At 42.3% G+C, this 14646-nt stretch overlaps 1 protein-coding gene across 5 annotated transcripts in view; it reads left to right on the top strand.

Annotated features, from left to right (window-relative positions):
- Window positions 1–318: 318 nt before the first annotated feature.
- arhgap12b (Rho GTPase activating protein 12b) overlaps window positions 319–14646 on the top strand; it is a 58784-nt gene continuing 44456 nt past the window's right edge. For all 5 annotated transcript variants that reach the window (XM_087788741.1, XM_087788744.1, XM_087788743.1 and 2 more), the window contains exons 1-2: window positions 319–412; window positions 5433–6209. In XM_087788741.1, the coding sequence (XP_087644867.1) occupies window positions 5523–6209 (687 nt within the window). In that variant the 5' untranslated portion in view covers window positions 319–412; window positions 5433–5522. The remainder of the gene's footprint in view (window positions 413–5432; window positions 6210–14646) is intronic.

Raw genomic sequence — 14646 nt, 5'->3', positions numbered from 1 at the left:
GAGATATGTTAAACCTCATAAAGACCGGATGTCAACGGACTGATTTCAAAATAAAAGTAAAATGCAACTTACAGTTTGTTTTTTTAATCGATAAATCCAATTGCCTCAAGGTGCTCACTAAGAATACCATATATTGAACGCTTTGATAGTAAGACTTGAAGTTTACGATTAATAAAATGTTCTTAAATATAAACAGAAAGTATCTTCTGGTGTTTAAGTGTTTAAAACCACACCGGATGTGACCGATGGAGACGCGCCAACTTGACAGTTCGCAGTGAGGCGGGGGATTGTGAACACACTGCAGCACACACACACACACACACACACACACACCGACCCCGGACCGGAGACGCTCAGCTCGGCGTGCAAGGGTCACTTCGGAGGCACCTTTGGAGAGAGACCGTTCTTGGAGGTTCGTGAGTAGCTCGTGGTTCTCCGGCGCGACGCGGGTTCCCGCTGCGGGGAGACGCTCGTGCTCGTGTCGTGCTCGTACTTTTGTTGCTATGCACGCTGTTGCGGTGAACCTGCGCAGCTTTTGTCCGGGTCTCCTCAACTGTCACATGGGATCTACTTGTTTACAGGCTCAGGTTTACTCTTTTCTTTTAAAAAAAACGTCTTCCAACGTTTTTTTTTTAAATGTAGACATTAGCGCGGGGTTCGCCCGCGGGCTCGTCGCCTCAGAACCTCTTTCAAGTCCTCACTCGTAATTAATTCACAACTTCTTTGTGTTGTTTCCATGCACCGATAGAGACCCCACAAACCCCCCATACACTCCCTCCATCATCATCCCCTCCTCACCCATCACCTCCCGCCGCGGGGGTTCTCCAGACCCCTCACTCCACCCCTGTCTCAGTAGGATCCTGGACACATTGGGGTCCACATGTGCTCCTACAGATGCTCTGCAGTGGCAGCACATGAAGCTGCTCGAGCCACATCTGGTTTGGATGAAGCTGCTCAGGGACAAAGAGGTCCTGCTGCTGCAGATGTGAGACCATCTCCACAAGTGTGTTTCCTCACACTGATTTATGTGCCACCATCATGCTAGCAGACCCCCACCCCAGACCCCACTCCACCGCCGCCCCCCTGATCCATCGCTCACCTTAAGGAAGAGAGATTTGTACTCGGCTCACATCTGGAAGCCATGAGCGTCATGAAGATGTTGTTCATGCGACAGATCCTCCTCCTCCTTCTCTTTCCTTAGGGGTTGTTTGGATAACGCCGAGCGTAACCCTCCGATTGAGATGCATTTTGCGACGGCACCGAAATCCTTTTTCGCCATTTAGATCGTTTGTAATCTTGAAGAATTGAACCATAATCTTCAGTGCGAGAAATGCAAGAGCGCCGATGAAAGAGTGACGAAGAATGTGAGGAGAAAAATCTCTAAATTTAGGAAAATTAAGTCACATCATGATCTGGAGCTTGTAATCCATGTGTTTGTGTCTTTTCGTTTAGACTATTGTAACAGTTTATTTTCATGTCTTAACAAGAAGGATCTGTCTCGCCTGCAGTTAATACAAAACTCTGCAGCGAGAATTCTGAGCCGCTCTAGTAGAAGAACTCACATTTCTCCGATCCTTAAAACTCTTCACTGGCTGCCAGTTTCTTTCAGGATCAACTTTAAAATTCTGGTTCTTACTTTCAGATCTATTCATGGTCAGACCTTCCATCAGTGATCTGATCCAGACTTACACCCCAGCTCGGGCTCTGAGGTCTGTGGATCAGAATCTACTGATGGTTCCTGAACACGGTTCAGGACCAGAGGAGAGAAATCCTTCCAGACTGTTGCTCCTAAGCTTTAGAACGATCTCTGTGTTTGATGATCTACTGACTCCTTCAAGACATAGTTATTCGTGCTTTTCACTGATTTTCGGAGACTTATGTGTTTGTCTTATGTGTCTTGGTCTGTATTTTAACTGTGTATTGTTTTTGTTTGTTAAAGCGCTTTGTGACCCTGGTCTAGAAAAGGCGCTTTACAAATAACCTTGACTTTACTCGCTTTCAAAGCTTATTACAATCTTATCATTTTGATAAAAAAACAAAGAAAGTTCATCAAAATATGACACATCAGAATCATGCATTCATGAAATGAAGGTTACGCTGCAACTGGTGTCACAAGTGTGATGCTTCTGGCGTCTCCACTGGTTCAATCTCTTACATGCCTTTCGATTATTGTGTGGGTTTAGCTCCCGACCCAGGATTTGAAAATTTAATTTACGATTGAAGAAATTATTTCCGATTCTTGATTGTCACCCTTTAATGTCTTCAGCTTTTTCAAACACCTGTTCTAACAGCAAGTTGAATATCAACATTGTGTTTTTAATCACTCGCAAAAGTTTGAAGGGTATTTTAAACGCTATCATACATCGAATTGAATCAAGAAAATACCTTCAGTACTGCACAGAAAAATTAGCCACTATTTCTTCAACATTTTTGATTTTGTGTCCAAATAACTCACATTAAATCGCGCTAATTCAATCTAATTAAACATGTTGTGTTTAGAAATCTCGTGAGAAAAAAGCTCCCTGACAAATATGTCGATGATGATATATTTCTTACCCATGAATCCAATGTGTTTGGTCGCCATCATCAAACGTTACGTCGTCGTCCGCCTCGATGATTATTCGTTTGTATTGTCGTGTCGGCTTTGATGTGTAACGGTCTGGAACGAGCCCTCTGGTCTCACACGCCTCCTCGCAGGGTTTTTATTGTGCCAAATAAATAAATCAAATCCTGCACACACACGTATGAGGAGGAACTTTGTGTCAGAACCCTGGTGTGATGCTGGACTTGCTCAGAACCACAGCTCGTCCATACTTTCGTAGATCGTCGCTCAGCTTTGATCCTGAAGTCTGTGGCTTTGATTCCAAATATTAGACTCACATTTTGACCTTCACTAAGGTCACGATGTGAGTCATGAAGATGTTCCAAGTTAAATTGAGCAGAACGGTGAAAACCTGACACGACTCTGAGCCCAGTAGGAGATTCAGACTCGTTTTTCTTTTTTTTCCCCTCCATTCATGCGAGTTCGTGAACATCCGTCAACCAAACCACACTTGGGATTAAACCCAACTGGAGTCTGTCAGGTCTGCAACTTGATCCAATCCATCAAACGGGTTTTCCTGTTTTGGATTTCTTATCTCAGGATCCTGGTCGTTCAACACTTATCTTGAGCTGGTTTTTCTCACACGTCGGTGGTCCTGGTTCAGGGGTCTCAGGGGTCAACACAAAGGGGCCAAATTTAAAATACAAGTTTAGTAGAAATACAACTTTAACGGTGTATAATTGTTTTAATGTAGAATGTTTTGTTATAATGGACATTCTTAAAAATCAGTTGGAAAGTTTCAACTTTTCATTTGTTTGCTGCTGTAGAAGTCTTTCGCTGACATTCTTGCCACTGTTCTTTCATTGTAGTGACTTGTGTTGTGACATCACAACAAGATAATGTCGTCACTTAATTAATAATCCCTAAAATGAGGATGCTACATCTCTGGAAGTTTAATGACATGAATCATCTTTTCACAAGCGACTATCTCATAATACAAACATACATTCAAATATTGTGAGTAATTTGTATTTATATAGCGCATTGTGTTAAATTCCATCAGTATTTAGTTGTTTTTTTAGGGAGTTTTCAGATACAATTACAAATATCCTGATAGAAAAATCATGGGTCAATATAGTGTGATGTTAGGCAAGTAAAAAAAAAAAAAACTATTTGGTGAGGAAAAACTTCCAAAGTTATTTTCACTTTCATTTCACTCTGAGGAACTCCAAAAAGGGGAATTACTCTCCAAATACTCATTAGTTTCAGCGGTTTCTGGCCGTTTAAAATGCTGTAAACGTGACTCGATCCAAGAGATCTCTGCTCAGACGCTGCTGTCATCATGCCAGCGACCTCTCCAAGGATTCTTGGCTCCCGAGTGAATCTGAATGCGTCGTGACGGGAACGTTTAGGCTGACATCATGGCCGAAGCTCGTAACGGCTGCTCGTGTAATTTTCTGTTGATGTGTAAAGCAGAAGAATCCATCTAAACATGGTGTGCAGAGAGAGAGAGGGAGAGAGGGGCCCGGTTGGACCCCAACGACCCTATTCCGGGCGTGCGTCCGTCAGTCTGAGCCGTGTATTGCTTTACATAACACGCCTCTTATAGACCTGCAGTCCTCTCGCTAAAAGCACCTGCTTTTTCCCCCTCGACGTCAACAGAGGCTGCTATTTCGGGGGACGAACACAGAATAAGATATGAGGCTCTGATGCGGAAGAACCCCCCCGCTTTTATATATCGGGGAATCGCAACGATGATGTAAAGGAAACTACGGTATTCTGGTCGTCGTCCCGGAATGACCCGTCGCTCGATCACACTTCGGTGGCGTGTAAATGATCCAAAGACCTTTTTAAGGCTTTTTTTTTTTTTAAACGCCGTCTCCGCTCGTGTAATTGCGATCAATTAATAATGGCCGCGCAGCTGGTTTCTTAAAACTGCAGCTTTTATTTTTGGATGTCGTTCCCGGAGCGAGAGCTCCAGCGGTTTCTTTGAGCCGAGCGTGCAGGGGTCAAGTTGTCGTCACCCCTTTTGCTCCGTGGAGTGATCAAATTACCGAAGCGGGGTGTCCTGAGATGCAGGATCGCTTTACGAAGCAAATCCCTGCTGCCGCCTTTTTTTTTTTTTGACGGTTTAAGAGAAGTGTTGCCCACGGGCACCACGTTATCTTGTCCTATCTGACTGGGTGTCATGTATAGTCGGGCGTGTTAATTGGGAGGTAATTAGAGGTTGTCGAGGAACAATGTCGGTTGTAAAATGTATGGCGTGGGGGGGGGGGTGTGGGGGCTCAGGAAGGATCTGTCTCGTCTGCAGTTGATTTAGAACTCTGCAGCGAGAATTCTGACCCGCTCTAGTAGAAGAACTCACATTTCTCCGGTCCTTAAAACTCTTCACTGGCTTCCAGTTTCTTTCAGGATCAACTTTAAAATTCTGGTTCTTACTTTCAGATCTATTCATTGTCAGGCTCCTCCTTACATCAGTGATCTGATCCAGCCTTACACCCCAGCTCGGGCTCTGAGGTCTGTGGATCAGAATCTACTTATGGTTCCACGCACACGGTTCAGGACCAGAGGAGAGAAATCTTTTCAGGCTGTTGCTCCTAAGATTTGGAATGATCTTCCTCTCTCTTTGCGCTTGATGGATCTACTGACTCCTTTAAGAAACATCTTAAGACGTTTCTATTTGTTCAGGCTTTTCCTTGATTTTCTGGAACTCCTGTGTTGTTCTCAGTATTATCTTGATCTTTAAAGTATGTACTTTTTTGAGTATTGTTTTGATTGTTTAAGCGCTTTGTGACCCTGGTCTCGAAAAGCGCTATATAAATATTACTTACTTACTTACTTACTTACTTTTTACGGTGAAACCTAACCCCGTCTGCCTGTGTGCTTACAGCCCGGTGGAGTCCAGGGCCGTGACATGAAGAGCCCCGCGGGCCCGGGTCACTGAACAGGTCAAAGTGCAAGCGCTCGTTTCCCGGGAGTCATGGCCGACCGAGAGGCGCTTCCTATCGCCCCGGGCCAGGTCTACATCGAGGTGGAGTACGACTACGAGTACAAGGCCAAAGACAAGATGGTGAGCATCCGGCAGGGGGAGTGCTACATGCTAGTGAAGAAGACCAACGAGGACTGGTGGCAGGTGAAGAAGGACGAGGGCGCCAAGGCCTTTTACGTGCCGGCCCAGTACGTCCGGGAGGTCCGGCGGGCCCTCATGCCGCCGCAGAAGCCCGCCGTCCGGGCCAAGCCCACCGTGTTGGATATTTGCCGGGCGTCTTCTCACGAGAACCTCAACCGACCGCCGCTGGAGATGTCCAGCTTCGGGCGCCCCTCTCCCTCGTCCACGCCTTCGCCGTCCTCGGATCGCGTCACCCCTCCGGCGCTGTCCAAGGACGGCAACCACAACCTGGGGAGCCCCCATCACTGTAAGGTGGTAGCTGAACTGGTCCTGCTCCACAACAACAACAACCATCACCTCAGCAACAACTCCACTCTGCCTCGGCTCAGAGCCGACTCGCCGCCGCCGAAGGTCGTCGACAACAACGACGGGAGGCCGGACGCGGACAAGTCGTCGCCGCCGCCGCCGGGCGACTCGGCAGGAAACGGTCTTCATAAGCTACGCAACGACTCCGAGTCCGGAGACGAGTTGAGCAGCAGCTCGACGGAACACATGCAGGTAAGAAGCGTTCAAGTCGAGTCACGTTGTTTAATAACGTGTGTAACGTTTGTCACATGGATGATTTTAAAATGCGACAAAAAAAACATTTTAAATAAATGAACTTCCCTGAGACTACTGGGGTGCATGTGCTGTTCAAGGTGGGGTTGATGATCCTCAAAATATTGGGGGTGCATGGCGAATGGTAGTTATGTTTGACTGAGTTGAAGCCATCGAATCGTTCAACATATTTAACCCTGAATTCTTATGGAATTGAAGATGGTATAGAATAAAAAAGAATGAATTAGATGCATTAAATGCAATATTTATATCATATTGAGTATATTATTAAATTAAAATAATATAAAGTCAAATTGACTACATAAAAATACAGGTGGGTATAATGTTAAAAAATGTGTATCAAAGCATTTGACTGAGTCATCGATCAGGCTTTGAAAAAGTTAAATGTTTATAAAAGAGTTTACCAGGAAAACCACTGACCTGGCTACTAGCTGGTGCATTAATGAAGTCTCCTTCGTGGTTGATTCCGAGTCAGTTTCTGGTGCTTTTGTAGTCGTGAATTGAAAGTGAAAGCTCTTAAATCTTTTGATCAAATCTATCTTCTGAATGCCAGTGTTGAGATGCTGCACTGCAGTGTTTTCACCTGTTGTGTTCACGGACTCTCTTGCTCAGGAGCTAAAAATGAAACTGAAAACAGTGACTTTTTCCAACGACCAGTAAATCACAGACTGATCTGACGCTGCACTCTGTGATGACCCGCTCGGGTTCGACGCGAGTCCAGTGCACGTGACGGAACACTTGAGTTTGGAACAGGAACGGCGGCAGAAATGAGCAGCTTTGATTAAACAAGAGACTAATCTTTAAGCTCCCGAGCAAACCTTAGCTGTGTTTATGTATCGACTCCACAGATGTTTACCCCGAGATTCTTACCTCGCTGTGAAATGCTTTCACTGCCAAACGCAGACTGTAGTTTCCGAAATCGAAAGCAGATAAATCGATTTTAATAAAACATTAGGAAAAAGTTTATGATGGGAAGGAATGGATTATTATTAGCTGTAAAACATATATATTCTTGATTCTGTGTGTGTTCTGCAATTGAGTTCTCAAACACTGACACCTGCTGTGGTATTACCATCTGATATTTTGGATGAAATGAATTAAGGGTAGAAACAGAGGGTAAAATGATGAATCACAATAACGTTTTGAATGAGCTGCTTGGCAGAGTTCTGCTTTTCTTATGAATATTCTTTGATCCGTTGCATGGCATTAAATTTCCGTTTGAAATCCTAAGAACAAACCTTCCATGACCAAAGTTCAACAAACAGTTGTTTTATTTAAGTTGAATTACCTTATTTTATATTATATATTAATTATTTCCTAACGCGATAAGGGTTATTGCACTAATGGCTACATTAAAAATAAATAAGTGAAGTGGTTGCAGGTTCACTTTAGATGTCTCTTAATTTATATGAATAAACTGTTGGATTTAAAGTGGACTGTGTACTTATACAGACCTGGAGATGGTTTGAATACTTGTTCTGTTTGTAGTTCCAGTGTTTCGTTGTATTACTGTTGCTGGTTCAACGCCTTTGATTCTTTGAGAGAATTCCTTGAAAGCATCACTGAGCCGACGGAAAGATCTCTTTCCTGCTCGTCTGCACCTAGAGATCGAGGTATAAAAAAAAAATGGTGGGAGTTCAAACTGTGCCTCTGGCTTGAGTCATTTTTTTTTGGGGAGGGCCGGGGAGGGTCAGATTGTCCCCAAAATCCTACTTGGGGTTCTTTGTTCTTCGGGCTGCAGCAGCAGAAACCTCCTCCTCCGTGGAGCCAAACAAAGGGAGACGGGGCTGAATGGAAAGTAGGTCATACATGGCGAGGATCCGTCTGTAGCCCCAAGTCGCCCCTCTGATGGGACCACTGTGTGACAGAGTGGGAATGTGGCGTCTGCTCCGGCAGCAGTAGAAAGTGAGAGCGAGTGTGGCAGGTCCAGATTGACGGGCGTCACCTTCAAAGAAGGAACATATGAAAAAAAAAAAACTATTTTCTGTTGAAATCCTTCTATTTGTGGCCTCCTGTAGTTTCCCTGCTGTATTCTGGGAGTTTCTTCTGCAGAACTAGCAGACGCGTTCAGACCTAAAAAACACTGGGAAAGCGTGTCCTAGCTTTGGTGATTCATCTGGCACGTGGAACATGTTTTTGAAGCGCTCTGGTCCAGTGTCAGCTCGGGCCTGTTTGGCCAGCTGCCAGCCCAGTCGGTGACCCTGCGAAAAAAACCCAGATTCTTTCAACTTTGCTTCCTGTCATTACTCGAGTGCCAACAAGCTGCGTCGGCGAGCGAGCCGATCTGATCCGTCTTTCCTCGCCTGGACGCCATCAACAACCTGCGCCCGATCATTAGATGAGTTAAAAAGCTGCTAACAGACATCAGCACCTTTTGAATGTGGAAATTGAAACATTAATGGAAACAACCAACTTGCAGTTATTGAACTTAGCTATTGATGAACCTGGTCACATGACCGTTTTACTCCAGGAATAGAGGGAGGAAATGGGCAAGAATTTTCAAAGCGTTACTTAAGAAATTGGCTAGCTACACGGGTAATGTTTTTTTTTAAAGATTTTGGTATATTTTTTATATCGATATTTTAGTGGTTCAACATAACGTATCAAGCTAACCCAATTGTGTTTTTTTAATTGGTTGACTATCAAGGGTTTGGATCTTTTCTTCCGACAAGATTGGGTCACATTGGTGTGTCTACGGGTGTGTGGAGAATTGTGCGTCTAAATGCTCCCTGTGGTGGACTTTAAACCTGTTCCAGGGTCATCCCCCATCGTTTGTCTTTCGTTGTTGTTCTGGATTTTCTTAGAGCAGATCAGACCATCTTTGAAGCCTCTGGGCTAGCATCATGTTGGAAGTTAAAGAGTTAAAGACATGGTTGATGTCATTGCATTTTTGGGGGTCATTGAACTTGTTTCATTAATGAGTTTTGGCAGAAAAAAAACAAAGTTTTTAAGGAGTCTATTAGTCTGACATGAAGACTGTCGGCAGACGTGGTCATTGGAAACGACAAGAAACGAGGGAATCTGGGAGGAGAAGACGACCAATTACATTTGTGGATCTGTGGAAGGAGGACATGAACAGGTCCGGTGATGGCTAAAGACTGACTCCCATAGCCTTATGCTAAATAAACAAAAACTTAACTGGAAAAACGTTTTGTGGAGACGACAATAAAAAAAAAAGTCAAATCTGTTTCCACATGCTTTCTATTTGCATTTATGCTGTGAAAAATGACAGCTTGTTCAATTATTTGGATTTTTTTTTTTCCTCAGTCTTTTCTAAAAGACACGGTGACGCATACGATCAGTCACACTCATGCATTATGAATTCCTGCATGAATACATTTAAAAAACGAAGCACAAATATGTATTTTAATGTTGAATCGGAACACGGTAGCTCTGGGGACTCGCTGAACTTTTAAAACCTCTCGCAGACGAGTAATAATAAATAATAATCTATCCAAGTTGGCTTCAGACCACAGAGTAGTTTACTCGCAAAGATATTGCTGCAGTAATGTCAACATGCTGTTTATTAACAATCGACTCCGGCTCTGTTTACTCTGCTCTTTTTGTTTTAAGGAAAAATAAAGGATAGAGAGTGTGACAGGCTCCATTTAAGGGCTTTATTGCTGTGATTATTCTGCTTGTGTGACTGACTAGATTTTCCACGATGACATGTCCTTGTCTTCGCAGCTGTGGTGAGATATTGTGCCATGATGTTTATGTACTGCACTGCAGTGCTGGATTTGGTTTGATAACTGCAGTGAGACGCCTCGGATCAAATATGATTTCTACTCAATATTGATGATTCACTTTCGCGGGAAAATGAGTCAAACCTTGCAAAGGTCAGAATGTGTAATGAGACATGCAAAATAATATCATTTTTTAAAGTAATATCAAAACCTTATTGACCTTTTATATTCTTTGGAATATTTATACTTGTTAATAAAGATGGGTTTAAGCTTTTTATGTGTTTAAACGTTACACAACTCATGTATATATATATAGTGCAGAAGCACTGCTGCCAGAAATTCAAACTCTTATTTGAGAACTTCTTTAAAGAAGGTCAGAAAAATGAATTCAGTAATAGGTATCATAATTTTAGCATCTTCACTTTCTGGTGTTTTCATTTAAAATGCAATATAAAAGCTTAGATTTTATTAAGAAAACATAACGTCAAGATATCCAAGACTGATTTTTGACCGACTACAGTTTATAAACCTTAAGAAGTTAAGGGCTGTGATTGGCTCTCGGTCCGGACTTATGATTTGTCTTACAAATAAAGTGAGACGCGATAAGAACTGGCACTTAGGCAAACATGCACCGACAGAAACTTACAAACAAACATGTACCCGAGCGGCGCTAAATATTGAATGAGGATGCAGATGTTGAGCTCAGTAGTTACTGTGGGCGTCTCAGGCACAGCTCAGTGTCGTCACTGTGAAGACGTGTGTATCGGAGGAACTTTCCTGATATACATTTTAAAAAAAGCTCAACTTTCATTGATTACGCTGATGTAAACTTTACTGGATATTCAATTTCTGAATTGTATCCAATTGTATACGACGGCTGAAAACACTTGAAAAACTCGCCTCGAAAAAACTTTCTAGGAATCTCTTAGTAAGTAAGTAAGTCATTTTTATTTATATAGCGCTTTTCCAGACCAGGGTCACAAAGTGCTTAAACAATCAAAACAATATTCAATAAAGTATATATTTTAAAGATCAAGATAAAACTGATAACACAACAGGAGTTCCAGAAAATCAAGGAAAAGCCTGAACAAATAGAAACGTCTTCTTAGTGTTTATTTAGAAAAAAATAATAATAATAAGCAGCTCCCTCCGAAATCTCAGACCAAATTTCCACTTCTCATGAGTAATATGTGGAGTTTTTCAAACTGACAGACTTTTTTCTCTCAAAATAAACCCACAGAAGTCAAAAGAAAATTAGTCACTTTCAGTCTCAGAACTTCACGGAAACTCCGCAATAACTGGCACACTTGATAGGAATAGTCATATAAATGCATTAAAAACAGATCACCTCTAATTTATTTGGATATTTTAAACTGTTCCTGAGGCTTTTATTTTACACCATAATCTTTCAATGAGTGAAACTTTGATTAAATGAAAGCGATGGGAAAGAAGAATACTTGAATCTTAAATGTTAAAATCAGCATTTAAGGATTGAAATGGAGCCTGAACTGCAGTGTTATTCAGTTTCGATTTTGGTCAACTGTGAGTTGTGTTTAAAATCATGTGCGGTTGTCGACAGTTTCAGTTTTCTCTGACTGACCCGTGATTCACCAACGTCGGTCCAAAAAGGCCTGCAAGACGAACGCTGTGGTAATAGTCGGGGCTTCCATGTAAACATAGCAAATGACATAATCCGTGTGCAGTGCCTTCTGGGAGACACGGCGAGAGGCGGCGATGACAGAAGGATGTGGTAGCTCCAGCATGTGTTTGTGTCCGTGGTTTGGCTCTTGTTCTCACCGTCTGACTGTGAACCAGAGCGATCTAAATACGAATACCAAACCCACTCCTCCCATCGCCCGTCCTCACACTCCGTGCTGTTGAGTAACAGTCGGCTCTGGTGTTATTGCCGCATATACCGTGAGTAATTCCCTCAGATTATGAGCCCGATCCTTCACTGCCCTCGAAAATGAGCCATCTTCCCGTAATGCCGTCTCCTTTCAGAGAAGTCTCCCACTGAAAGACGCTTATTACCACTGTGGCTGTAAGTGGCTTAGATGGTTGGAGGCAGGAGGATCCTGGTGGGTTTCCACACGAGAGGAAGCAGCTGGGCTGTGGTGTCTTGTCTTTTGTCTGGTGTGTGAAGCACAGGGACGTGTCAGGGGCCAGATATTGATAGTCTGTAGTGTAGAAAGAAGTCGGGGAAAAGAAGAACAGTTCCCTGATTTGCTGTTTTTGAGGGAAGATGCAGGGCTTTGTGCCGCTCCACTTGTCCTTCAAAACAGTTGCATCTTTTATTTAAGCCTTTCCCAAATTGTATCTTAACACTCAAGCAAAGTCGGTGATGGGACTTTTATTATTCACGTTTGAGCGCTTTCTTCGTCTTTCTTATCCAGATTTTAGCCATTGTCTGCTACTGTGCACGACTAGATGTGTTCCTGGTGTCGATTAAAAACATGTCATAGCTTCAATTACAATGGAACAAACTGGATTTTTGTTATTGATAATAGATTTCTGTGGTAGCTTTGTAGAAAATCTGAGCATCCCACTCTTCACACCATGTGTAGAGGGAGCACATAATAATCCTAAACATGTATGGAGCTCTTAACTGGATACAAGCAATACATTATTATAAAGTAACACCATTTGATTCAATCAACATATAAACTATTATTCCCACTAGACACATTATGATGCAATGAGACACATTGAAGCATGAATTGATGTTGACATCTTTATTTAGTCGTTGTATAGTAAAAAGAAATTCCTTCAGTCACTGTATAATAGAATATTGACCTTGTAAATATGTAGTAATATTATCACAAGCGTAAATACATTGAAATGGTGAAAGTGAGCAAGTTCTTTTCTATTTCTGTTTCTACATGGTTCAGCTCACAAGCTCCACTGGCAATAACCTCTTATTTCTATTATTATTATTATTATTATTATATACGTATGTATATATAATAATAAAAAAAATTAAAATATACATAACATTATTCTTTATTATTCTAGTTAGAAAGGTTCTTCTAAATAAATCGGTCAATCTACCAAACTACCACTCGAGACATGGAGTAAAAAGTTGGATAAAAACACCTTTTTACTTGGGATTATGGTTGGTTTTCCAAAACCCTGTGCTTGCAGAAATGGTTACTAGATTGAAAATAGAGATTTCGGTCCTTTTAAAAAAAAAAAAAAATCTTTCTATTGCACTTTATATTAAAAGAAAATACACAACTTAACCCCAAATCATTCTGACAAAACATCAACTGAAAGTCTGTTTCAATTGAGAACTAACCATACCTGTTTTCTATTAGCTGTTATTTTCCTAAATAAAAGTAGTACAAGTTTTGCAATTGAATGTATAGAGACTTTACTTTTTCTTTTTTTTTTTAAACTTTTTTGTGGTAAGACCAGGAGCAGAGCCGACGTGTGAACAAGCCGATTCATCTCAGATGAAAGTCGTCTGACTTCCTGTTTGAGGGTTTAAAGGGGAAGGAAGAGACCCGTCGGTGGCTGACGAGGCAAGACCGACGTCAACGGCGTCGACTGAAGGTGTCAATAGTTGAGGATGGATCGTCGTCATTGTAGAAATATGCTTTTCTTTTTGCATCACATCTCGAAAATCTCCTGCCGAAGAATGTCTTGTTACATAACCGCGGTAAAAATAGCAGCACAAATGAACACGAGGGCCGCTGGCGAGCGTTAACATCTCGTCTGTTTACCACGTGTCACCTGGACCCGCACCGAGAGTCCGACTCCCGACCCGGCTCGCCGAGAGGCCCCTGCTTATTTTTCCTACCGCGTGCCTAACATTCCTGAGCTCGGTGCCTACACACACACACACACACACGCACACACACATGAAGTCAATGAAAGTCCTAGCGTCCTCTCAAAAGTCAAGCAGCAGACTGTTCAGTGATCTAATAGAAATCTGTGCAAAACGTGCATCCGCCACCGTCTGCACGCCCTCGTGACCACATTCTTTCCACTTCCTCGCTTTCTCTGTCTGGTCGCCGTCGGCGACTCGCCTTTCGTCTCTTCTGCTTCCTCTCGGAGCGACCTTATGCACCTGTTCCTTCGGGGAGTGAGTGAAGGAGTGAGAGAAGGAGTGAGATGCATCGTGGTTAACGCTGGCCGACACTTCTGGTCCTCGCACGACGACGAGTAGAAGGACTTCGTACATAAAACACTCCTCAGGCTTCACGTATATTCACATCCACAACGTCTCATTATACGTTGTTTTTAATGTTTACATTTAGTCTTGATGTGGCTCTTAGATAAGAGAGGATTCATTAAGAAAAGTTAATGATAGTGATGCACCACCTCAGCTGAAAAACGATGCGATATTTTCAGCTAACAATATTCAGATTCAGTACAATAGATGCCGCTCACAATTTATTTCAATACAATGTAGTCAGTTTACGATATATTTCAATACGATGTAGTCAGTTTACGATATAGTTCAATACGATGTAGTCAGTTTACGATATATTTCAATACGATGTAGTCAGATCACGATATATTTCAATACGATGTAGTCAGTTTACGATATATTTCAATATTATATAGTTCGCTTACGATATATTTCAGTACGATGTAGTCGGCTCACGATATATTTCAATACGATGTAGTCGGATCACGATATATTTCAATACGATGTAGTCGGCTCACGATATATTTCAATACGATGA

The sequence above is a fragment of the Callionymus lyra genome, chromosome 4 (genome assembly GCF_982586985.1).
Source record: "Callionymus lyra chromosome 4, fCalLyr1.hap1.1, whole genome shotgun sequence".
In the NCBI taxonomy this organism is placed as follows: domain Eukaryota; kingdom Metazoa; phylum Chordata; class Actinopteri; order Syngnathiformes; family Callionymidae; genus Callionymus; species Callionymus lyra.
The sequence above is the reverse complement of the archived record's forward strand: the minus strand, read 5'-3'. Positions and strand labels throughout refer to the sequence as shown.